General features: G+C 42.7%; 1 protein-coding gene across 2 annotated transcripts in view; it reads left to right on the top strand.

Annotated features, from left to right (window-relative positions):
* The window catches only part of WRN (WRN RecQ like helicase), a 163136-nt gene that overhangs the window by 36133 nt on the left and 100562 nt on the right, over positions 1 to 26441 (top strand). For both annotated transcript variants that reach the window (XM_075204601.1, XM_075204600.1), the window contains exons 9-10: positions 7252 to 7576; positions 18533 to 18610. In XM_075204601.1, the coding sequence (XP_075060702.1) occupies positions 7252 to 7576; positions 18533 to 18610 (403 nt within the window). The remainder of the gene's footprint in view (positions 1 to 7251; positions 7577 to 18532; positions 18611 to 26441) is intronic.

The following is a 26441-nucleotide window of genomic DNA, read 5'->3' as shown; positions in this document are numbered from 1 at the left end:
TTGTGAAGTTACACCCTTTTTATAAAAGTTTAAACTTACAACAGTTTATGTTATGCTGTTTTTATACATTTTATATATATTGTGTGTATTTTTATCATCATGTCTGTTTATAATTGTTATGATTCTGCACTGTATTTATGTAATGTGAACAGTATGGATTTTGTATCCTTTAAAACTGATATGTGCATATGTTTAGTTAACTGGTGGACAAATGTTTGTTCCGTCCACCTGTCATGTCAATTAAGATTATCCTAGAAATAGGTGAGTCTAATACTTTAGAACCACACCTCCTGACGAAGTCCTTGAGATGAAATGCGTAGAGGAGTTTTTGGATTGCTAATGTGTTATAACCGCTTCGATTATGATGTCCGTGTATGCAGACTAGAAGTGAGCTATACTGTAACCTATGCCTGAAACCTTTGATTATCTGGTACGTGCAATTTTATTCCTTTAAATAAATCTTTTAACTTGGATAACACACCATGGAAGCGCCCCTGTTTGTTTTAGGATCTGTTATTACCCCGTGGAGATCGGGTGATAAGAGGGAAAGACGCGCAGAAGAAAAATCTGCTGGTGTTGGATTTCTTGTGGAATTAATATCTACCACGAACTGGCACGATAGTGAACTTTCTTGTGAATACTTTTTGCTGTGCGCACTGTTTTGTTGTGTTGTGTGTGTGTGTGTGTATATATATATATATATATATACACAAGTTAACCCGTGCATGATACTCATGCATTCTAGTCAAATCAAGATACTTAAGGTCTTAAAAAGGTTCTTGTCATGCATTTGGGCCTAGCCCAGGCCTCCTCAGGGGAAGATCGTTACTTCCCGACGCAAGCGCCCTTTTTAATGTGTGTTCATGAGGTAAAATTACCTCACGAAAATGAGTTTGACCCCTCAACTCGTAAATTTAGCCTTTACTACCCCTCCCACGGGGGTAAGGGGGGATGATGGAAGTTAACTGACTTCACTATTCTAATTTTTTTGTCAAATAATGTCAGTATACCAAATTTAAGGTCAATTGGATGAGCCCTTTCTGAGAAAATAGTTTTTTACACACACACACACACACACACACACACACACACCGCTAGGCTTTTACTTTTATATATTGGATAATTCTAAGAATTTAGTAGGTCAGTGTATAACTCCGCCCAGCAGGTGGCGCTGCAGCTTGTTGTTTTTTTTCCCCACACACAGACTAACACACGCCGCTAGGCTTATATATTAGATAATATGTGTGTGTATGTGTATAGATATATATATATATATATATATATATATATATATATATATATATTATACATACAAATAGAAGCAGGCAGGCTGTGTACGAGCTGTCTTGGTGCTGACAGCATGGACATTGAAGATGTGACAGGTGGCTACAGGTGTAGGTAAATGCAAGACCCGATTGTGCCCTTATATAATAGAAATGGCACGCATTTGGGGGCTAAGAGAGAGACGGCTGAATTACAGAGGAGAAGAGCTGCATACTAGAACCGGTGTGGGCTGTATCGCTGGCACAGTCGATGGACACCCCAGTGCATCTACTCACTTGTAAAGCAGAGACTACAGCGCTGCCTGCGGGTTCTTCTTCTACCTAAGCAGCATAGGCAACCCTTTCAGTGGTACTTCAACAACCGGTCAATGAAGGTGCAGATTTAGGACACACTGGCTCTTCATCTTCTATTGCTCTCCAAGATCTTTGAGTGCTTTCTGGGTGCCTTCTGGGTTTTGAAAGAAAGGTGTTTCGGGCCATTTCTTATGAGCGTTCCCTCCCGTAATGCGTCTTTGGGATGTCCTCAGTGTCCCCAAAAGGAGGATAGAGAAAATAGGTTTTTTGTACTTCAGTTAAATTCCTTTTCTCTTAGTCCATTGTGAGACTCTGGGCGCCCACCTTTAATGTTCTGGTTTGCTCTTCTGTTTTGACATGTTGTTTTGTTTTTAAGAGAATGTTGTTTTTTTTTCTCTTTTCTGTCTTCTGTCTATCTCTGGTTTCTATGGGCTTGTTAGACATAGAATAAAGCTAAACAGAAAGTGGGGTATAGAGAGGGAGGAGCTAGGGCTTAGTTACCTTTAAAGTGCCAGCTCTCCCTGTCTCTACTCTATACCCCAATGTCACCAGTGTTCCCCAATGGACTATGAGAAACGGATTTTTATGCAAGTATAAAATTCCGCTTTTCTCTTTCCTACCACTGGGGGACGCTGTGATACATTGGGGGTATAGTAGTGGGTGTGGGAGTTCAGGCACTAAAAAACTTCTATGATTTTCACTCCCCTGCTCTACTATGCCCCTCCTCTCCTGGACACCTCTGTTTTTTTTTTTAGTGTCTTAGGAGTCAGGTCATTGGGGTATAGGCTCCTGCCTATACCCAGTTTAGATCGATCCCAAGACCCAGAGGGGATGAACTGTTCTGGACTTCCTTCGCTCTGATCCCCGCGTAAGGTAAGAAGTGGCTGATGCCCTTCCTTGCGCCTTCTTGCCGGCAGTTCAATCCCCTAGACACGAGCTTGAAGAAGTAGTTTAGTATTTTTTGCAGCCATTAGGGCTTTAGGTGCCTAAAGCGGTAAATCATTAGCGGGGCACATTTTATTAAGTCGCGCATGGGAGATGTCGGATCCATCTCTCCCCGCCGACAGACATGCCGGCACTATGGTTACGTTCGTGGACCTCGGACGCTGCGTCCTAAAGGTCTCTGGAGGTTTTGCCTTTTGATGGAGTCACTCTGTTTGGAGCAGAGCTGGAGAAGGTAATTGAAGCTGCCACGGGGGTGGAAAAGTAATGTTCTCCCCATGGGATCCCGTAGACCTCGTCAGGCTCGGTTTCGCTCCTTTCGCTCCTTCTCCCGAGCCCAGAGTGATACTCGCAGGGGCCAGCCGCCTGCCCCTAGAGGAGGGAGTAGCAGAGACAGGGTCGTTTCCAGAAGGAAACGCCCTAGCGAAAAGCCCTTTGCATGACTTTCCCGCCCCCACTCAGGTATCCAGGGTGGGGGCACGGCTGCTTCGCTTCAAGCGGCAGTGGTGGACAGCCACGGCATACGCTTGGACGTGGGAGGGTCGTGTCAAGAGGATACATTATAGACCTACACCAACCTCCCCCACCGAGGTTCTTGTAGTCTCCGGTACCTGCATGCCCCCTCAGACATCAAGCGCTTCTGAAGGCGGTAATAAAGCTTCAGGGGTCGGGAGTAGTTGTTCCCGTTCCAACGCAGGAAAGAGGTCAGGGGTTTTACTCCACACTCTTCCTGGTACCGAAACCGGACGGATCTTTTCATCCTATATTGAACCTCGAGTCCTTAAACAAACTGGTGATTGCCCAGCGGTTCAAGATGGAGTCCCTCAGAATGGTTATCGCAGGCATGGAACAGGGGGAATTCCTGACTTCCATCGACATAAAGGATACGTATCTCCATGTCCGCATATGGAGTCATCATCATCACCTGCTTCGATTTGCTGTGGGACCGGCCCATTTTCAGTACAGGGCCCTCCCCTTTGGCCTTGCATCAGCTCCTCAGGTATTCACCAATATCATGGCCACTATGGCGAGTATTCTAAGACAGAAGGGAATCACTATAGTCCCTTATCTAGACGATCTTCTATTGAAAGCTCCGTCGGCAGAAATCTTATCTCGTCATGCAGTTCTTTGAAGCCCATGGGTGGATACTAAACGTTCCAAAATCCTCCCTCATCCCAGCTCAGCACATGCGCTTTCTGGGGTTACTGTTCAACACAGTGTCGCAGAGAGTCTTCTTGCCTCGGGACAAGATCAAAGCCCTCCAGCGCAAAACAAGGAATCTGTTGGTTCGTCCTCATGTATCCATGCTCAGCTGCATTAAGCTGATAGGGACTATGGTATCTGTGTACGAGGCGGTTCCGTTTGCTCAGTTCCATGCCCGCTCTCTCCAGCTAGAGATCCTTAGGAAGTGGTTGGATCATCCGCCTGTCGAGAACGACTCGACTTTCTCTGACGTGGTTGACCACGCAAAATCTGGACGGGCCTCTGGACCTTAGTTGCAACACATGCAAGTCTGTCAGGCTGGGGGGGGGGGGGGGGGTCAGGGGATCTTTAAGGTTTCAGGGACTCTGTTCTCCTCGGGAAACTACTCTTCCAATCAATGTATTGGCGCTCAGGGCAGTTCTCATGACCTTGATGAAAGCTCAGAGGTTCCTAGCAGGGAAACCTCTTCAAATTCAATCAGACAATGCCACGGCCGTGGCATACATAAACCATCAAGGGGGAATTCGCAGCGCAGGGGCCGTGCAGGAGACAGCCAGGATCATGTTATGGGCGGAGCGCCATGTGCCTCAGATTTCGGCAGTATACATCCCAGGCGTAGACAATTGGGAAGCCGATTTCCTCAGCAGACAAAAGGTTCACCCAGGCGAATGGTCTCTGTGCAAGGAGACCATTGCCCTCCCAGTTCAATGCTGGGGAATGCCGGAGATCGATCTCAAGGCTGAATCACCAGGTTCCCCTGTACTGCGCCAAATCCCGCGACCCTCTGGCTCACGCATCTGACGCCATGGCCATTCCATGGCGGTTCAGTCTCGTGTATCTGTTTTCACCAATTCCCTTGCTGTCGCGGGTTCTGAAGAAACTAAAGAAAGAGCGGGTTCCCGCCATCTTAGTAGCCCCTCATTGGCCTCGCAGGGCGTGGTTCTCAGACACTCTAAAAATGTCCACAGGACTGCCGTTTCGTCTACCCAAGCGCCCAGACCTCCTTGTTCAGGGCCCCCTTCTTTGCCACGATTTTAATCGTCTAGCTTTGACGGCGTGGCGGTTGAGTCTTTAGTCCTGAAGGCAAAGGGGTTCTCGTCACGGGTTGCTAACACGATGATCAAGGCTAGGAAGTCATCTTCCTCGGCTATCTATCACAGAGTCTGGAAAACATACATAGGTTTAGCCTGCCCAGGCTGTTGGCCTTCTTGCAGGTGAACCTTGATAAAGGACTCTGTTTGGGATCGCTTAAAGTTCAGGTGTCGGCGCTCTCTATCTATTTTCAGAGAAAGCTGGTGTCCCTCAGCGAGGTCCAGACTTCTGCCGGGGGTTCTTCATATTCAGCCTCCGTTTTCTCATCCGGTTGAGCCCTGGGACCTAAATTTGGTTCTCAGGGCACTTTGTCTTCCACCATTTGAACTTCTGCAGACGGCAGAATTGCACCATCTCACTTGGAAAACAGTTTTTCTCTTAGCCATCTCATCTGCTAGGAGAGTGTCGGAGTTGGCAGCTCTTTGCTGCTCGTCTTCTTTTCTGGTTTTTCACAAGGATAGGGTGGTGCTTCGCACGAAACCCTCCTTTGTTCCGAAAGTCGTTTCTAGGTTCTATTTAAATCAGGAGATCGTAGTTTTGGCGTTCCAGCCCGGTTCGCCTTCCCCTTCCATGTCTTCTGATTCCTTGGATTATGACTTGCAGTTGCTGGATGTAGTTCGGGCTCTCCGGTATTATGTGGACCGTACAGCCTCAGTTCGCAAAGACAAAGGATCTCTTTGTCTTGTATAGTGCAAAAAAGAGCGGTTGGCCAGCGTCTAAACAGGCTATTGCTCGGTGGATTACTTCCACCATCAGTCTGGCATATGTCCGAGCATCTAGGCCAATTCCTCATTTGCTGAGGGCACACTCTACCAGGGCGGTTGGTGCATCTTGAGCGGCGCATCATGGTGCTTCGGCAGAACAGCTTTGCAAAGCGGCCACTTGGTCATCTGTTCATACCTTTCCTAAATTCTACAGATTGCAAGCTTTTGCATCGTCAGATGCGAGTTTTGGCCGAAAAGTATTGCGCACAGCCGTTCCAGAGCGTTCCCTCCTTTAGGGGCAGCTTTGGTATGTCCCCCAATGTATCGCAGTGTCCCCCAGTGGTAGGAAAGAGAAAAGAGGATTTTTACTCACCGTAAAATCAATTTCTCTTACTCCACTGGGGGACACTGCGCACCCTCCCTTGCTCTGTAAATAGTTTATGTGAATGTTTATGCCTCTATTCTTTGCCCTTTAGGGCAGCTTCTTAGCGTACACTTGGTTAGTCAAAACTGAGGTGTCCAGGAGAGGAGGGGCATAGTAGAGGACGGGAGTGAAAATCATAGAAGTTTTTTAGTGCCTGAACTCCCACACCCACTACTATACCCCCAATGTATCGCAATGTCCCCCAGTGGAGTAAGAGAAATTGATTTTACGGTGAGTAAAAATCCTCTTTTTTGTTACATGAAGAAAGAATTGTTGGCTTTTCAGCTGCATATAAAAAGTTGGGTAAAATTATGAAATACAGGTAAAATACACAATATAGTGTTACACATTATACAAAGAACATATTTTAGATCTATTATTTCAATAGTATTGTATATAATAGTATTTAATAGATAATAGTATTTAATCCTTTGAAAGTGTTCGCTGTTTTGTTTTTTTTGCACTTCCCTGGTCAACATTGACAATCATTCCCTCAGTGTGGTTTACCTGAAGGAAAGACTGTCCTTTAAAATAGCTGTTGGACTTCAGTGCTCACAGTTTTTCTCAAAATTTTTGGACATGTAGTTTCCGATTAACCACTATTACTTCTATGTTCTAGAGTGTTCTAATGGAAAACAATGCTTAATGGCACATATTATCGCATTATATTGAAAAGTTCAGCACCTTTCTCTGTATCCAAATTCTATGATCATATTGCGGATATTTTAGAGGATAGCTGTCTTTTTCTATTTCAGGCACTATTGGTACTCCTATTGGGAGTTATCAGCTGAACAAAGAATGGAGGTTTGCAGCGGTACAGTTGCAAGAGAATCTACATATTTTATGTTCTTTTGTTATTCCTAGGCAGTGCTGGTCACATACACTTTCGATATTTAGTTTTTTCACTTGATTTAACATTATTGCTTATAACAGTCAGTTATTTTATGGTGATGTATACTTTATATTGTACTTTTCTTAAAAAAATAAATGAAAACTACAAGATGATATAGGTATTCTAAGACGTATGTTCATTTGAGAAGAAACTGGACACAGTTGAAAATATGTCTACCAGTTTGCTGAGCATTTGACTATGAATATTGGAATTGGATTTAATAGATTTTACATTAGATAGGAAAGTTGTACCTAATAGGAATATACAGTCCAGTTACTGCTATAATAATCGCTATCTATAGTAAGGTAATGAGAGTGTGGAAACTTGCATAAAGGGATAAGTCCTAAAACTTTATTTCAGACATTTTTTGATGGAAGATGCCACTTTTAAAAATATTCTGAATGTGTTATTTTACAGAGCTGCAGATATTCTTGCAAGTGTTTCAAAGAGTCTGAAAGATTTAAGAAGCATCGTTTTCGAGGCCTCCGAAGCGCAGGAGATTAAATCAGTACTGGCTAACACTACTGACCAGGCAAGTGTGTCTGGTCATGAAGTCCATTCAACAAGGAGAGAAGATGACCATAGACAGGAACTGGATAGCCAAAATAATGAAGACAGTGACTCTCAGTCGAAAGGAAAAATAGGTGAAGTCTTTTCCATGAGCCTGGGGCACAGTGAAGAAGATCTTAACATGATGAAACAAGAGCCTGTTAAGGAAGAACACAACAGGAAAAATGATAAGGTAAAGAGTGCGCTTTTTTGTTTTTATGTTATGTCTTAAACAATGAGTCTTATATGGTAAAGTAATGGGTGTAGTGTATGCCAGGGTTCTATTTTGTGTTTCAGCTTAACTTGAGCACATAGTTAACTGGTTGAAGCTTATAATACAATAATGTCTTATTTATTTCAATATCACTACCGGTGTCATCTACTTACTGATACTGGAGAACATCACTGTTGACCAGGTAGGCTTTCAGTGGCAAAAAGGTTGATAGCAAACCGTGGTTGCAGCTTTGATGTCCAGAAGCCAAGCGCTTTGACTGCTGCTTCTGCTCGACTTGACTGTAGTTATATGCTAGATTTAAAGTTTCACATAGCTTAAGATAATGTAAATGCACAAGCATATTTTTGAGATTAACTCTAAAACTGGCCTTAAATTTGCTTATCTATAGCTAATAGTGGAGATGTATGTACTTAAATATGAATTGCACACTTTATACACACACACACACAAACTTCATTTAAACACTGTGCTCTCTGTGTTTATTTTGCGTCTTTCTGGATAATTGAATGTGATATGGTTCTCAGTATTATCAAAGAAAGCTGTTTATTACTTGTTTGGTCCACTATGTAGGTCTGACAGCACCCACATACAGGAGAACGTGCACAGCTCTGCTGTAAAAGACAGTGCTCTGTTGTCTACCGCATATAGAAGATAGGCAGACAAATGTGTCATATTAACTTTCAAGCTTTATTTTGCTTGTTTTCTTGTGCAGTCTGTTTTCCCAGCTGATGATTAGCTAATAAGGTGACTAATGTAGCAATTATTCTCGAACAGTAAGGTTCAAGCGGATGTCACGGTGAATTACTGTAGTGCCTTGTCCTCCATTTATATTTGTACAGGCCCAGTGTTTTGTCATTCTGGGCAGAAAATTTCTAAAAGATATTGCTGGCATCCATATGTGTTCCTAAATTTATGTATGTATTTACAAGTTTATTTTATGATGATACACAATGTATACAGCACAGAGAAAGTTTTATGGGGTTAGTGGACAGTGGTAGTGAATGGTGTAGAAATAGGTAGCTGTGAGGTGAATGAAAAATCTGTCTGGGAAAATATGGAAACATGAGTGATGAAACATAAGAAAGAATACAGAAGTCTAAGTGAGAGTGAATGTAATGGTTACAGGAGGTTTGCTTGTGGCTGTGGAGAGAATGTGGCAGTTTGAGGCAATAGACCGATGGAAAACTAAGCAGCTTTTAGCAACAGAGCTTTCAAGACAAAACAGATTGAAATCAAAAGTAACCCGTAGACCGGTCATGACAAACTCCTTCAAAAGCAAAGATCCAGGGCCAAAGGTTCGGAGCCAGAAGACTGTAAGGACATAGTATACAAACAGCAAAATGTATGAATAATATTTTATACAATCCAAATGAACTGCACAATATACATTGCTAGCCAGCTACTATCCCCAGATAGTGTTATAAACCAGCACTATTAACCCACAGTAGGCTAGTGTTCCCAAATCGCCAGTATAGCACCCATGCATAGAGTGTACATCCACACTGTGTCCTTTATATACTGCTGCAGGCTACTCAAATTACTGGTGCACAGACACCTCATTCAATATAACCAGCCACTGTTGGCACTTAACATTACCATTGGGCTGAAAATGATATCAGCTTTTCAGACAGTGTTAACTCTCTCCATGCAACCTGCAGGTTGCTGACCAGCTGCTCTTTAGTGCCGGCAATGGCTATGAGTGGGTACTGGTTAAATCAGTATAAGTGCATCAGTTGGCCTTCATTCCCACAGCTTCGTTGCTAGCCACTTTTAAGTCATCCCGCCGATTTGTCCAGCTATGTCAGCAGAGTCTTCTGGTTTTCCGATTAAATTGATTACTTGTCCTGTTTTTGATACATTTAGTTGAGTTGTGATGGGCCTTCCATGTAGAAATAGTACCAAGAAAGTAAGATACTGAATTTGATTTCTTGAATAGTTTACAGAAAGGCAGACTATTATGTAATATCCATAATCACAATAATTAACACTATAACACCACTTTTCCAGGCTCCTCTTGGAATTGGTATATGTAATCAATGTGGGTGTAGCACTTTCTCTCACCTCTCTTATTCAGAAGAGTGCCATCCAAATTTTGACATGTGGCTTTTCTTCTGGGGAGGTTACAGGACCACGAACACCATCGGGAGACTTTGGGGACCCTTTTCCCACCACTATAACTATGACCACAAACATGAAAATAAGATAGAGATGCTTCAAGCTGGTCTTTAGAAGGCACAATAATTTCTAAAGCGAGGGGATCACTAATTGTTTTAACTTTTATATAGAAAAAATATTTTACAAAAGAAGGTAGCTTTGCAATATGTACAGAAAATGGACAAGTTAAATAGCATATCAAGATTTCTCAAGAATATGGCATCCAACCCTCATTACTGTAGCACAAGTCTCAGTCAAGCAAATAGATAAATCAATAAATAATCTGTGCTTATCCCGCAGTTCTCCAACTGTCGCTTTCAGCAAGGCTCCTATCAGACGTGGTTGACCCAACAGCCGTTTCCTTACACTACTAAAACTATCTTCTAGTCCCTTCCTCTGCTTGACTGTGTGCCTGTGTCTTCACACACTTCTCTATTCGATTTTTTTTCACAGACTCTGACTCCCTGTTTTGGCGCCTTTTTCTCTCCCTTTGAGCAATCATATACACTGGGCTGGCTTAACTGCTCCGCTGGCATCTCCCCAGCAGCAGAAGAGCTTGCTTGAATATGTAGTCTTTCTCCTAATCTGGGCATGCGCAGTTGCATATCGGCGCATGTGTCGCATCTCTGAATGATCTTATAAAATCTTTCAGAGAAACTGTTTAAAATCGGCAGAAATCAGAGAGTTAGGTGCAAATATTCCATTCTAGAGGCTCTAGAAGACCTGGCCTATTGTATCCAAATGTTGAAAGCTAGAGCCTAGACTTGGGTGCCATGCAAAAATTCGTAGATGAGGAAAGCCATGTACATTGGCAGTTATAATTCACCAGCCTGTGGTGACAGACTGTGTGCCACACAAAAAGCATTACAAATCTGCCCACATTTCACTACAAAGGCATTAAACCCAGCCCTCGTGCCAAATTCAATAGATCAGGCTGCATGCCCCCTTTAAAACAAAACAAAACACTAGGCCTGCAAGCACCCACAAAAAAAAAAAAAATCAAGTCGCCAGCCTGTTTACCACTGAATACTTTTATACAACAGTATATGTGGTTCTCGGTATTTTTAGTGCTTACACACAAGTGAGCATTGTTCACCTCTATCATTAGTGCCTGAACAGCTTTCACTCCTTTAAGAATCTTTCTGTGATGGTACTCAAGTTTATGGCAAGAGCAGCTATGACAGCTATAATATGAACAGTGCACAATTCTGAGCTCTGTATCTATAAACGCTAAAAGTCGAAACCATTTGAATTGGTACCTGGGACTTAGCTGTTACATACAGCTATGATGCACTGGAGATGGGGGAAGGCATCTACAACCTGGTTCTAGTGCAAGGGCTGAACATAGAGGAACTTTCAGCCACATGTTTTAGTTGGTATGGCAACCGAGATTAGTCCATTCCATATAGGTAGATTTTAGATGGGATGGTTGCTGGAGAGATAGGATGCATCTACATTTATACTAGAATATTTTAGTCACCATTTATTTGTATCACAGCCTAAACTAACATACACAACTTTATAGGATCCAAATATTTCAAGCCAGTTTTTGAATAAGAAAACTATTTTTTTTGTTTCAAGTTAATTTAATATGGTGAATTTTCATCATATTGGTGATAAAATTTTACTTAGCCTTTGACAAGTAGTATGGTTGACCATACCATACCATTTTATGGTAATACGAAACGTAAACACACTTGATATGTGCTTTACTAGCATCTGTGTGCTTTAAATGTGTTGCAACACATAGAAACTGAACAGGTAGTGTTCCAGAAAACACTAAAGCAACGGAGTGCTGCAAATTTAAAAGTAAAAGTGGGTATAATAACAATTGGAACAATGATTTCTAGGGGCATAGTTACTAAACTGCGGGTTTGAAAAAGTGATTGTGAGGAAACGGGGTGCTACTGGACTGAGAACTTTGTATTCATCACCCGTTTCTCACGGTTTAATGTACTTTTTAATCCTTGGCCCAGTCTAAGTATATACACCAGAGCATCAGTGTGTTATGTGTATTATTATTTCATGTTATTAGGTACATTTTGCCCATACTATTACCTGCGATATTGTATGTAGTATAAATATAAAGAATATTGCCATACTGTGTGAAAATATCAGACCAACAGCAGTCATTTTGCTTGTGCTAGCTAATGTAATTACCATTTGTCTCCAATGTCCATTGTTATGGGGGGCAGCTGAGATTTGGTTTGTAATCAGAACAATGTCTGAGTTAACTAGTTGGCAGCCCATGTTAATTAGCAAGGTCAACAGATAACCTGAGAGGTAATGAGGTTAGAACTTCTAATGATATGCAATGTGCCTCCACAGTAATATATTGGTTGAAATAGCATGGGGAAATGTATCAATATAAATGTAATTGTATCAAAAGGTATCACAGACTTATATTGTGTAATACTGCTGATATAATATGTCAAAAGTCTTATTGTTCCATGTAAGCGTGCAGTGTCATTCCTTGATGTACTATTGTAACCCCATGTGTAGTGTATCCAGCCAAAACAGCTAATTGAGTCAAGCCATTCTATTGTCTAATCAAGATAACAGGGACAGTATGTCTAGTAGCTAAATTGTTGACTGGGAGACCCCTTCTGTAAAGGGGAGGTTTGAGACATTTGACCCTACTTCCTGTGGATACAGAAAATAAGATAGGGCGAGGAGAGGTATGCTAGTTTGGAGGATCCTGGTGTAGAAGAGATCAGTGAAAAGGACTCTGGGCCAGGCATTGTGGTGCCGCTGGAGGGAACCCTACCAGGACAGGGTTGGTGTGAGCTAGTAACCCAGGCTAGGAGACACCATAACTGTTTTGCTAAATGGTAGTGGTAATATTGCGGGAGGATACATGCTACCATTTACCCTGTAACTTGTGAACGTCTTGTGGTGTTGTGCTGTCGTAATAAAGTCTTATTTTGGATATATCCTGGTCTACCCGAGTGAGTTGAATCCCACAGAGGGTAACTTCCATCCCAGCTAAGGGTGGTATCCTCACAGTGATTCTAGCTGTCATTTTGTAGGATGTACTAAATACATGATAGCTAGAATCTGGTTGCTATAGGCAACATCTCCACTTTCTCCAACCTGCAGTTTAGTAAATATACCCCCTAGTGTCAGATCTGTTTACATGTTTGTTCCTTTTTTGGGGGGATATTCAGTTAGCCGCGTTACTGTAAAATGTAACGTGCCTGCGCACTATTACGGTAATAGTGTGCATAATTACCATTAATACAGTAATTTCAAAACCAGCTATGACTCCCTGAGCCACAAGCAAAAACCTGTGTTAACATGACTGTATTAACAGTAATACACTTAGCGCAGCGCTTTTCTGGGGGGTAATTGAATTCCCCCCTAAAAATGCATGTCAGTCTTATTTAAACAAATCCAGTGGCTCTGCACTTTTATGTTCTATTAAAATGAGTTCACAGTTCCACTACTGGTACTGCTTGATAGCTTTTGTGTGTACTGTATGTGTTACACTTTTGGTTTATTTGCATTTCTTAGCTTATAACTATTTTGCAATTTCCTTCTGTTTAATTTCTTTGTAGTTTGAACTCTGCCTTTATAACAAAGGCAGACACAGCAAACTTGTATTCATATTTTACTTGTAAATTTTTTTGTGTTCCTACATATGCCTATGTAGGAATAATGATTTCTAAAATGTATTGTATCTCTGAAATATCATAAAGCATATTTCTCATAACATTTCCTAATCTGGGGTCACTCGATGTCTTGTGTGTACCTACAGCTGCTTAGCTCATGTCTGCTTACATTTTGTTATTGGAATAGAATACACTCCCTGTTTGAAAGAAGACCAGGATGGCAAGAGGGTCCTACAATGACTACTGCAATTGCCTCGCTCCTGCCAAACTGATCTTTTTACCTACAGGATGTATGTTAGTGTGCTTTTCACCGACAACACACTGCAAGCAGTGGTGAGCAAGAATTCAAGAGGCCCGTCGATATGTTGAGAGCCGGACCCAGGTCTGTAGTCTTTTGAGACTATTTTTTTCTTATGATTTTCCCAAAACTGATATTGGGGGACACTACGGTACATTATGGTATAGTAGGTGGACTAGGAGTTTAGGCACTTATAAACTTGTAGAATCCACACTCCTCCCCTACCATGCCCCTCCTCTGTCACAGTAAGCTCAGTTTTTTGTTAAGTTCCTTAAGAGATAGAGCATTTCTGTATAAGCTTCTGCCTATGCTCTGTTTAATCATCATCATCTGCTATTTAGCGCTACTAATTCCGCAGCGCTGTACAGAGAACTCGCTCACATCAGTCCATGTCCCATTGGAGCTTACAGTCTAAATTCCCTAACATATACACACACACACACACACACACACACACTAGGGTCAATTTGCTCGCAGCCAAATATTCTACTAGTATGTTTTTGAATGGATGCAGGGTCCATGTAAAAGACCCTGGAGTGAATAGCCTGTTTGCTTGCTTCACTCGGGTCTCTGCGCTGGGGTAAGCAGCTTGTGGCTCCCCTTACCCCCTACACCACTGCCGGCAATCGGGTTTTCCTTCCCCTAGTGAAAACGAACAGTGAAGCATTTACATACCCTCATCATAACTTGCCTAGATTGGCAGAATGGGAGTTCATGTGCCGGGCGGAAGTGAAGCTGTCAGGCCCCTCCTCCCGACTGGACTGACTTGCCGGCATTTCCCCTAGACAACGAGCAGTCTATGCAGGGGATCAGTCAGGCGATTGCACTCCCTAGGAGGCAATACGCTTACCGGAATAGTATGGGCACTATTAGTTTCCCTGCAGCACTTGGACAGCAGCCAACAGCCATAATAGAGATAGGCTGTTCTACTGCTCAAGGAGGTGGCCATTATTAAGGCAGTCCTGGAGGCGCAACTTCCCACTTCTTCTACATGCCTTGACTGACTTCACGGAGGGCTGTCTTCTCCTAGACACGCTTTGCAGCTCTACCGATCGCTCTGCTCGCTGACCCTACTAAAAAATATTTACAGGGTGACACCTTTATAACATAGCACCATGTCTGAAAAAGGCAAGTCCAAAAGTAAGGGACCCGCTGGTACATCTGTGCAGCATTATACATCCAAAGGACAAGAAATGTGACCTTTTTCTCAGCTTTGCTTATGTAGCAGCAGGTACCTTATTTAGACCCAACATGTCCATACCCTGGGTTAATAAAGCCATTTAGCTGTGGTCAGAACAGTTGGCTAAAGGTCTCCAGGATAATGTACCTAGAGCTGAGCTTCTTACATTAGCAGAACACATCCAGGAGGCTTCCTATTATGTGGGTCAGGCTTCATTGGATGCAGTGTCAGTCAACTCTAGATTCTCGGGTCTCATCATTGCAGTCTGTCGTGTCTTGTGGTTACACTCCTGGGCGGTGGATGCGGAATCCAAGCGCACCTTGGAAGCTTTGACCTTTGATGGTATCACGTTGTTTGGGTCTGAATTAGGAGGTATTATTCAGGTGGCCACAGAGTACCTCTCTGCCCGTTAGCTCCACTAACCCAAAACGCTTTCATTTTCAGTCCTTTCGGGAGAAGTCGTGGAGCTCCCTGAAGAGGCCAGTAATCAGCCTCTAGAGGAGCGCACTATAGAGGACAGGGCTCGGCCAGACGTAAAAACCTTTAGGTCAGGGAACATGTCTGCGGCATGATAGGATCCCACTCCAGGATACTGTGGTGAGGGTTCATTTATTACACTTTCAGGAGCGATGGCGGGTTTCAACCAAAGACAATTACAAGCATGGAACAGGGAGAGTTGATGGCCTACATGGACATTAGGTATGCCTATTTACATGTACCCATTTGGGAGGGACATCAATGTCTCATCCGCTTTTCAGTACAGAAATATAATTTTCAATTCAGGGCTCCACCCTTCGGCTTGGCCACTGCCCCGAGGTTCTTCTCCAAGGTGATGGCGGTTATGGCAAGACTTTTGCGATCACAGGGAGTCACTATCATTCCCTTTCTGAACGATCTCCTACTGAAGACGCCGTCCGCAGCTCTGCTCTTACTCCTTATCCAAATCACCATTCACTTTCTAGAGGAGCACGGGTGGCTTCTGCACCTACCCAAGTCCTCAATCAATCCATCTCAGCAGATGCAGTTTCTGGGTCTCAATTTCAACACGATAACCCAGATGGGCTACATTCCGGAAGACAAAGTCCCTTTGCTTCTGCACAAGACCATGAATCTCATGGCGCGACGAGAAGTATCTCTTCTCCGTTGCATGAAGCTGTTGGGGTCCATGGTGTCTGTGTTCGAGGTGGTGCCATTCGCACAATTCCACTCTCAACCTCTCCAGCAAGAGATTCTTCTAAAATGGTCCGGCTCTCACGAACACTTGGACAGGCAAATCATCAGACTGTCCAGAGCCACGCACTTATCTCTCTCATGGTGGTTGAGCAGACAAAATCTAGAAAAAGGCCAGTCATTCCGCGCCTGGATTTGGACCCTGGTCACCACATATGCCAGTCTGTCCGGCTGGGGCGTGGTCATCGGGTCTCTGGTCTCCTCAGGAGACCACACTGTCCATCACTGTTCTGGAACTCAGGGCAGTTCACCCAGTGTTACTGCAGGGGCAGATGTTTCTACCCGGGAAAGCCTTAGATACAGTCAGACAATTCCACAGCAGTGGCTTATCTGAACCACCAGGGGGTAATGTGCAGCTCCATGTCAATGCGAGAAATATCCAGGATCATGTCCTGGGCGGAATGTTACGCTCCGATAATCTCTGCCATTTTCATAACAGGAGTGGACAATTGGGAAGCCGACTTCCTAAGTCATCACAAGGACCATCCCGGGGAGTGGTCTCTCCACAAGGAGGTCTTTGCGCTTCTGATTCAGTTTTGGGGCATTCCAGAGATCGACCTCATGGTTTCCCGTATAAATTTTCAGGTTCCTCTTTATTGCTCAAAGTCCAGGGATCCTCGAGCGTGGTACACGTATGCCATGACGATCTCATGGCGCTTCAGTCTAGTGTATCTGTTTCTGTTGTTCCCAATTCCGCGAGTCCTAAAAAAAAGTTTAAAAAAAAGACAGAGACCCCTTAATTCTGGAGGCCCCAAATTGGCTACGCAGAGCATGGTTCTTGGACATTCTGGGAATAGCAGCGGAGCCTCCCTTCCGTCTGCCGGTTCGTCCAGACCGTCTTGTTCAGGGCCCTCTTATTTGCCATTATTTAGATTGGCAGAATTTGACGGCTTGGCTGTTGAGACCTTGATTCTCAGGGCAAGACGGTTCTCAAATAGTGCAATGAGTACCATGATCAGAGCACGAAAATCTTCATCTTCTGCAATCTATCATTGGATCTGGAAGGTATACTCCCTCTGGTGTGAATCTCAGGGGCTTCACACTTCCCGTTTTCACTTTCCCTGGTTGCTCTCCCTTTTACAGGCGGGTCTGGATAAGGTACTCCGTCTGGGTTGTCTTAAGGTAGAAGTGTCTGCACTTTTTATACATTTTCAGTGCCAGCTGACGTCTCTACTGGAAGTACAGATGTTCCTTCAGGGTGTTTTACACTTTCAGCCACCCTTTGTTCATCCAGTGAAACCATGGGACCTGAATATTGTGCTGCGGGCTCTATCTAGACCTCCCTTTGAGCCTTTGGATTCAGTAGCCAACGTGATGTCACTTGGAAGGCGGTATTCTTCCTAGCTATTGCTTTGGCTAGGCGGGTGTCAGAGCTGGGAGCACATTGCTGAAATTTTTGAGGATAGGGTGGTCCTCAGCACTAAACCCTCATTTGTTCCGAAGGTGGTGTCTCGGTTTCACTTGAATCAAGAAATTGTTGTTCCAGCATTCCATCCTTCTTCAGCATCTTTAGATGAGACTCTACCTTTGTTGAACATTGTTTATAACCTTTGGTGTTACGTTGATCGTAGATCTTCTGTTCAAAAGACGAACAACCTTTTTGTTCTCTATGACGCACGGAAGAGGGGTTGGGCAACCTCAAAGCAGTCCATTGCTTGCTGGATCACTTCCACCATTCGCTTGTCTTACGTCCGTACATCTCGCCTGTGCCAGAACCCTTGAGGGCGCATTCCACCAGATCTGTAGGTGCATCAGGGGTGGCGCATCACAGTGCCTCGGTGGAGCAGCTGTGCCGAGCGGCGATGTGGTCGTTTGTCCTCTTCAAAATTCTATAGGTTGCAGGGCTTTGCATCTGCAGATGCGAGTTTTGTGTGCAAAGTCCTGCGCACTGCCGTTCCAGAGCAATCCCTCCCTTTATGGGGCAGCTTGGTATGTCCCCAATGTAACACAGTGCCCCCCAATGGTAGGAAAGAAAAAATAGGATTTTTTTTCTCACCGTAAAATCTGTTTCGTTGACTCCATTGGGGGACACTGCACACCCTCCCTTTGCTCTAAAAATGGTTCTGTTCTGTTTTAGTTGATTTTGTTTTTTGCTTCTTGGCTTGGTTATACAAAACTGAGCTTACTGTGATAAAGGAGGGGCATAGTAGTGCATAAACTCCTAGTCCATCTACTGTACCCCAATGTACCGCAGTGTCCCCCAGTGGAGTCAGAGAAACAGAATTTACGGTGAGTAAAAATCCTAATTTACTTTGGGTTAAGTCATGCTTTTAAGATTCTGACCACCTTTAATATAATGTATTATCTTCGCTCCTCCATTTTCATGAAACCTCAGAATAATCCCTATACTGTTCTCCAAGCACTGTATTGTTGAAAGAACACCTGTTTCCTATATTTTTGCAAGTTTAATGAAATATTAATATTTGTATATTACATAACAGGACCTTTATGACGTTAAGGAACAAACTGACCCTTATGCAATTGACAGTGATGCCGATTTTGAAGCTGAAATGCTAAAGGTATGCATTTTTATATATCTAATTTATATATAATATTAAATGTAACGTGACCATGAAACATATAAGACTTTGAATAGTCATGACCAGGGTATGTTCTACGTTCGCGTTCAGACCACATGTCACAGTTTTATTCTATATTTTAGTTTTCACGTGCTCAGAATTATTTATCTCTGGAATATCATAGCGTGTATTTCTCATGATGATTGGCTAATATAAACATGCTGAAAAATTAGATGCTCGTAAATTAGAGTTTTCGAGGAAAATTTGAAAATTCAGTTTTGGGTGAATATACAAAGTAAAGTTTGTATAACCGATTTGTGTACACTTCTAAATGTTATATAATCATTTTCAGTAGTAGAAATTGCATCAGTTAAAATGGTAAAAACAATATAATGCACTAGGATTCTTCACATTGTTACTTTAACCCAGTAAGTGAAGCCCAAGAAAATGACAACAAACGTTAATTGGCTAGCTCACATGAGTAAGGGTATACTAAATATGTGTGTGTGTGAGATGTTCATACTCTCATTAAGGCCTCATACTAACTGGCATTAATCTCATGCATGTTACTAGAGCCTTTAATGTTAATATGTCTGAAAATTGAAGTATCCATTGACGCAAACCTTTTTTTAATAGTGCCTGGGTGCGTTGTATTTTGTTTGCTTCATTCAATGCGTTTAACTCAAGTTTTGGGGGGAGCCTACAGTGGCCTCAAAATGCTAGCAACAAATGCATGATAAGCATATTTTTTTCGTGTGTTTTTTAACAAGTAAAGGATGCCTGTGGGCACAAGACTTAATACTCATGAATACTTATATTTGTCCAGAAGATGGCTACATTATGTCAAAGATGATTACAGAAGAACATATTAACACATTGTAAATGTTACGTCTGTGTGTTTGTGTGTGTGTGTGTATATGTATGTATGTATGTATGTATGTGTGTGTGTGTGTGTGTGTGTGTGTGTGTGTGTATGTATATATATATATATATATATATATATATAAGTTAACCCGTGCATGCATTCTAGTCAAATCAAGCTACTTAAGGTGTTAAAAAGGTTCTTGTCATGCATTTTGGCCATAGCCCAGGCCTCCTCAGGGGAAAAGCGTTACTTCCCGACGCAAGCGCCCTTTTTTAACGTGGTTTTGTTCACATGTCACCACCTCATAATTTTTCTCCATCACCTCATCTTTCATCTTTATCGCCACGTCTATCCAGACACAGGGATCTCTCTCAGCGGTCCTGAGTATCACACTCCTCTCGCTCTGTCACCCCTGGCAACCACCAACCACTCTCCACTGTCTCCCCCGGCAACCACCAACCACTCCCAACTGTCACTTCTCCTTCAAGAAATATATATATATTTTTTTTTAAATCTTTATAAACACTTTTAACAATTAACAAATTAAATTAACAAATTAAAAACATCTTAGTATACCAAATTTCAGCCGTTTTTTTTTTCCACACACACTAAGAATTTAGTAGGTCGGTGTATAACTCCACCCAGCAGGTGGCGCTGCAGCAAATTTCAGCCCTTTCTGAGTTTTTTCCCCCACACACACTAAGAATTTAGTAGGTCCGTGTATAACTTCGCCCAGCAGGTGGCGCTGCAGCTTGGGTTTTTTTTTTGCACACACAGACACACGCCACTAGGTTTTTATATAGTAGATATATATATATGTATATCTGTCTCCCAGTGTAAAAAAAAAATCTGTTTTAGAAGGGATAAGTATTGTATTCTGACAAGACTGTTGGTTCCTGATATATTAGACTGGTTAAAGATGAGCTCCTCATTTGGGTATCTGGAAGGAGAGTACATGCTGTCAAGTTTACTCTGTAGAAACTTCTTCCACTCTGGGCCAGTTGGGAATAGATTATTAGATACTATTTATGCTTTTTGGGTGCTTATGTGAGAAGAAGGTGTTACAGAGGTTTGTGGATATATAGGAATGATAGAGATTTTTGAGGTGCATGCATCAGACAAAATGAAGAAACATATACAGAAATGAAAACATAAAGATATATGTGAGAGAATATATTATATAAATGACATATTTTACATTGCAGCTGATACTGCATGTTCCTTGGGACAGTGTGTAAAGTTTATTAAGAGTAAATATTGAAGGGATCTATACATAGTTGTTTAAAAAAAAAAGTAATCCACATTTTTAAAGTTATCAAAACACAATTTAGAATAGAATTGTTTGCTGTGCTCTTCCTACGTTAAGGTTTGTTCATATCATACCTGAGCTTTTTGAATGGACTCATCATAGACCATCAAACCCACATTTTACATTTTTCAAGGGACCAGAGCAAATTGTGAAAAATCTGGGATATTTTAAAAAGAAAGAAACATTCAAAAATTCAAGCAAACTGGGAAAACTGACAAGACATTTTGAAACTGACCACACTGTATTATGCTGTTAAACAGTTTGTAAAATGCCTTCATATTGTTCTGTTTTACATGAAAAATAACATCTGCACAGTAAATGTTACCTTGAGTGGGGAAGGGGATAATTGCCCTTATACAAGCAAACCTATACGCACACCACCGTTGCCTGCTACAACATACATACATACTGCACCCCACCACTGCCTGCCACATCATATATTCATACTGCTCGTCACCACTGCCTGCCAGATCATACATGCATGCTGCACCCACCACTGCCTGCCACGACATACATACATACATACATACATACATACATACATATTGCATGCCATAGCTACCTACCACAAAATACAAACGTACATACTGTCTGCCACTACTGCCTGCCACCACATACATAGGGCAAGCCACTGCTTCCTGCCACCACATACATGCATACATACATACATACATACTGCACACCACCATTGCCTGCCACAGCATACATACAAACATACATATTGCACTACACCGCTGCCTACCAAAGCATACAAACATTCAAACTGCACGCAACCACTGCTTGCCACAACATAATACAAACTGCACGCCACCACTGCCTGCCACACCATACATACTGCACTGGGATGGTTGTGAGGGTGCATTAGTGTGAATAGTGTTATAGAGGTTAAGGTCACCTCTAAAAAACAGATGGTTTTAAAAGATTGTGGGAAAGTCTTGTTGAGCATGGTAGGGAATTCCATAACTGGGGAGCAGCACAGGAGAAGTCTTGTAGGCGCAAGTGACAGGTGGTTATTAGAGATGAGACAAGGTGCAGGTCAGAGGTAGTTCAAAGAGGGCGGGAGGGAGAGTAATTTGATATGAGATTTGAGATGTATGCAGGGGTGTTGTTGTTGAGGGCTTTTGTAGGTAAGGGTGAGTAATTTAAATTTTATTTTGGAGGACACAGGGGGGGGTCAGTGTAGGGATTTGCAAAGTGGTGCAGCAGATGTGAAGCAGTGAGAGCGCAAGATCAGTCTTGCAGCAGCATTTATGATGGATTGAAGTGTGAACGTGTGGGTGTCAAGATTGCCAGAAAGGAGGAGGTTGCAATCATCAAGATGGGAGATGATGAGAGAATGGATAAGAGATTTGGTAGCATGTTGAGTAAGAAAAGGGCTTGTTCTGGCAATGTTTTTAAGGTGGAATCGACAGGACTGGGAGAGAGGCTGGAGGTGAGGAATAAAGCACAGGACAGAGTCAAGTGTGACACCAAGGCAGCAGGCTTGGGAGACTGAGGAAATTGTGCTGTTTTTGACAGTGATAGAGATGTGAGGGCAGGTGGTGACTCTGGCAGGATGAAAGATAATAAGTTCAGTTTTGGACATGTTGAGTTTTAGGTAGCGTTGGAACATCCATGTGGAGAAAGCAGAAAGACAGTTTTGTTTACAAGAGATAGTATAGAAGGAGAGAGGTCTGGGGAAGAGATATAGATTTGGGTGTCATCAGTGTAGAGGTGGTATTGGAGGCCAAATGAGCGAATTTGTGACCCCAAGAGAAGAGATGTACTATGAAAAAAGTAAAGGGCCAAGAACAGAGCCTTGTGGAACACCTACAGAAAGTGGGAGTGGAGAGGAGGATATGCCAGAGGTAGAAACACTAAAGGAGCGGGTCGATGGGTAGGAAGTGAATCAGGAAAGGACTGTCACAAAGGCCAATGGATTGAAGGGTGTGTGGGAGAAGAGGCTGAGCAACAGTATCAAAAGCAGCAGAGAAATCCAGGAGAATGAGTATGGAGAATTTACCCTTAGATTTTGCAGTAAGTAGATCATTGGTCACTTTTGTGAGAGCAATTTCAGTGTAATATTGGGGGCAGAATCCTGATTGCAGAGAGTCGAGAGAGAAAGTGAGACAGGCGTTTGTACACTAATTGCTCAAGTAGTTTGGAGGCAAAGGGAAGGAGAGAAATAGGGTGGTAGTTGGAGGGAGAGGCTGGATCGAGAGGTGGTTTCTTTAGAATAGGTGAGATGAACGCATGTTTAAAGGAGGATGGAAATGTGCCAGTGGAGAGAGACAGGTTGAAGAGGTGAATTAGGTGGCCATGCAGGGGAGAAGAGCGAGCGGAGTAGTTGGGAGGGAATAGGGTCGAGTGGACAGGTTGTAGGTGATATGATGAGATGAGTGCAGATAATCGTTTTCAGTTACTGTAGAGAATGATTTAAAGGTGGATTGGGAAGTATAGGTAAAGGTGGGTATAGTGAGTGGAATGAGTAGAATTTGGAATGAGGAAATATCTTGTCGAATGGTGTCAATTTTGTTTTTGAAATAGGTGGCAAAATCACGAGCAGTAAGGGAGGATGGAGGTGCAGGTGGGCAGAGAAGTGAGTTGTAGGTGACGTGGTTTTAGAAGACTGTGGATGATAGAGATTTGAAGAATGTTTGGCAATTGAATGGGCAGTGCTGTAAGATGAAAGGATACATGTATAGTGGAGTAAATCTGGATAGGAACGAGATTTCCTTTAGTGGCACTCTGCAGTGTGGGAGCACTTTTGCAGGTAGCGGGTCTGTTTGTTCTGTCATGGCTGGGATTTGGGTTGTCGGAGACTATATGTAGTAGCTGGAGTTGCATTGTCTAGGACTGAAGTGAGTGTTTTGGTTTAGAAAGAGGCAGCCTGATTAGGACTTGACAATGCAGTCATTGGCGAAAATAGTTGTTTAAGTGAAAATGAGAAGTGGATTGGGTTAAGAGTAATTTAGTTTTCGTTGTGTACGTGTGTGTTTGAGTGCAGGGGGAAGGGCATGAGGTAAGGTGAAGCTGAAGGAAAGGCGGTTGTGGTCAGAGTGTGGGAAGGTTAAATTGGAGAAACTAGAGATGGAGCAGTAGCTGGACGACAAGGTCAAGGGAATGCCCATTCCATTAGAGTGGGTGAGAGATGAGGTCCATTGGGAGAGACCAAAGGAGAAAGTAAGTGAAAGAATTTTAGTTGCAGAAGAGACAGTGGGATTATCAATGAGAATGTTGAAATCACCTAATATGAGTGTAGGCAGGTCAAAGGGTAGGATATAAGTGAGCCAGGCCGCAAAGTTGTCAAGGAATTGGGAAACTTGACCTGGGGAGCGATAAATGACAGCAGCACGAAGGCGGAGAGGATAAAATAGTCGGATAGTGTGGACTTCAAAGGAAGAGAATGAGAGGAAGGGTTCAGAGGGTATGACTTGAAAGGTGCAGCTTGGAGAGAGTAGAATGCCTTCACCACCTTGTCTGTTTCTGAGTCACTGCCACCCACTCCTTCTTTTTGGGAGGCAGTGAGAGCGTGAGCAGATAATGGGGATTGTACGGGGCCCAGGGTTAGGTGAAATATCACCAGCAGCCATGAGAAGGAGCAGGGTGAGAAAGAGGACATGTGAGGAGGATTTGTTATCTGTGAGGTTTTTGTAGGCTGGTCAGTGTGAGTTTTTGTGTACAGACAAGCGAGGAGGTTATTAGTGAAGGGTAAATCCTAATCGGCGACGGAGCAATAGGATGATGGAGAAAGAAAAGATGTTTGGGGAGAAGTATGGTGACTGTAATTTGAGAAGGTGCATGATGGAGAGATGTGAAAGAATGTGTAATAGGTTAGGTAATGAGAGAAAACAAACAACTTAATCTCTGGCGCTAATAGGATACAAAAACAAATTGAAAATGAAAAACCTTGGTATCAATTGCAGCAACTCAAAAAGGAGATAGTGCTAAATCTCCATACATATATAACACAGAAAGACAGAGAGTTGCACAGAATCACCAAATAAATGTTTTAATGTCGTGTAACAAATACATACAGGTTTTGCCTAAGAACAATAAAGGCTACATAGAAAAATAAAATGGATAAAATAGTGTGCACATGCCTTAAATGGACACATATAAACATAAATGACACAAAATAGAAAAAATATGTCTTGTACAGAGTAAGTATAAAAAAATGAGATGTCACATAGTAATATTGTAAAGATATATGCACTTGATCTTAATTAGTGTAAAAGAATATCCAGTTTATAAACCATAATTATCAGAAAAATGTCCGGATTAGTAATTGTATGGGACAATACAAAGAAAGTATTTATAAAGATCTAATCCCCTCTCATATAGATGTATTAGAAAGCCGGTAAACATCCGCTGATAATGTGAGGGAAAGTTAACTCCTTTTTACCGTTAATACGGCTGGCACATATATAGACCCTGTGGAGACTTGGTTATTCCTATTGCTGGAGCTCTTGGTAATAGTAACCCGCTCGGTAGATCTTCTTACCGACTGTGCGGCTAGAATAGAAAAAAAGTCAACATACCTCCGGGAATTAGAGAATCTAGTCTTGCTCCCAGCTCTCCTCGTTAGGGGTCAAATGAATGTATTAGAAGGATTTACCTTCTCCTCATACGCGTGGTTCACAGCTCTCAGAGTGTTGTGAGGTAATGTAGCTCTTCGGTGCGCACCTCCAGGAGATCCAGACAGGATACAAGTATCAAGAGAAAAGTTCCGCTTGTTACTAAGTTTCACTAGCATAAGTGAGCTCTGAATAGTCCATATGGTCCGGGCAGCATGGGGAAAGCGACGCGTTTCGTCTGAAACAGACTTTTTCAAGCAATTTGCTTGAAAAAGATATTGAAACAGTGATGACAGTTAAGCTCTGTGGTCCCACAGCTGGACAGAGATGGTAGTTTTGTAGATCCAAAAACAGCCTAGTTTTTATGTATGAAGTCAATCCTCAGCACTGCTGTAACGTTTCCAACAGTAAATAATGAAACATACAACATATATACATTTTGCAAGGCACCACTAGCTACCCTAACATACATACATAGATACTGTACCCCATCACTGCCTGCCCCAACATACATACATATTGCACAGCACCACTGCCTGACATAGCATACATAAATACATACTGCACGCCACCGCTTTCTGCCAATGCATACATGCCTATTGCACAGCACTACTGCCTACCATAACATACCTACATACTTACTGCACGCCACCTCTGCTTGCCAGAACATGCATACCTAGATATTGCATGCCACCGCTGCCTGCCAAAACATATATACATACATACTGCTCTGCACCACTTTCTCCCAGAATATATATACATATATACTGCACTACTGCACTGCCTGCCGGAAAATACATACATATATACTGCACTCCACCACTGCTTGCAGAGCGAACAAACATACATACCCCACCAGTGCCTGCCAGAACATACATACATACTGCACCTCACCACTGTCTGGCAGAACATAAATACATACTGCACCCCACCACTACCTTCCAGAACATACATACATACATACATACATACATACATACATACATACATACATACTACACTCCACCACTACCTTCCAAAAGATACATACAAATTTCACCCCTCCACTGCCTGCCAAAACATACGTAGATACCCCACCATTGCCTACTAGAACAGACATAC

The sequence above is a fragment of the Mixophyes fleayi genome, chromosome 1 (assembly GCF_038048845.1).
Source record: "Mixophyes fleayi isolate aMixFle1 chromosome 1, aMixFle1.hap1, whole genome shotgun sequence".
NCBI lineage: Eukaryota > Metazoa > Chordata > Amphibia > Anura > Limnodynastidae > Mixophyes > Mixophyes fleayi.
Note: the sequence above shows the minus strand (reverse complement) of the source record. Positions and strands in the feature narration are given on the sequence as shown.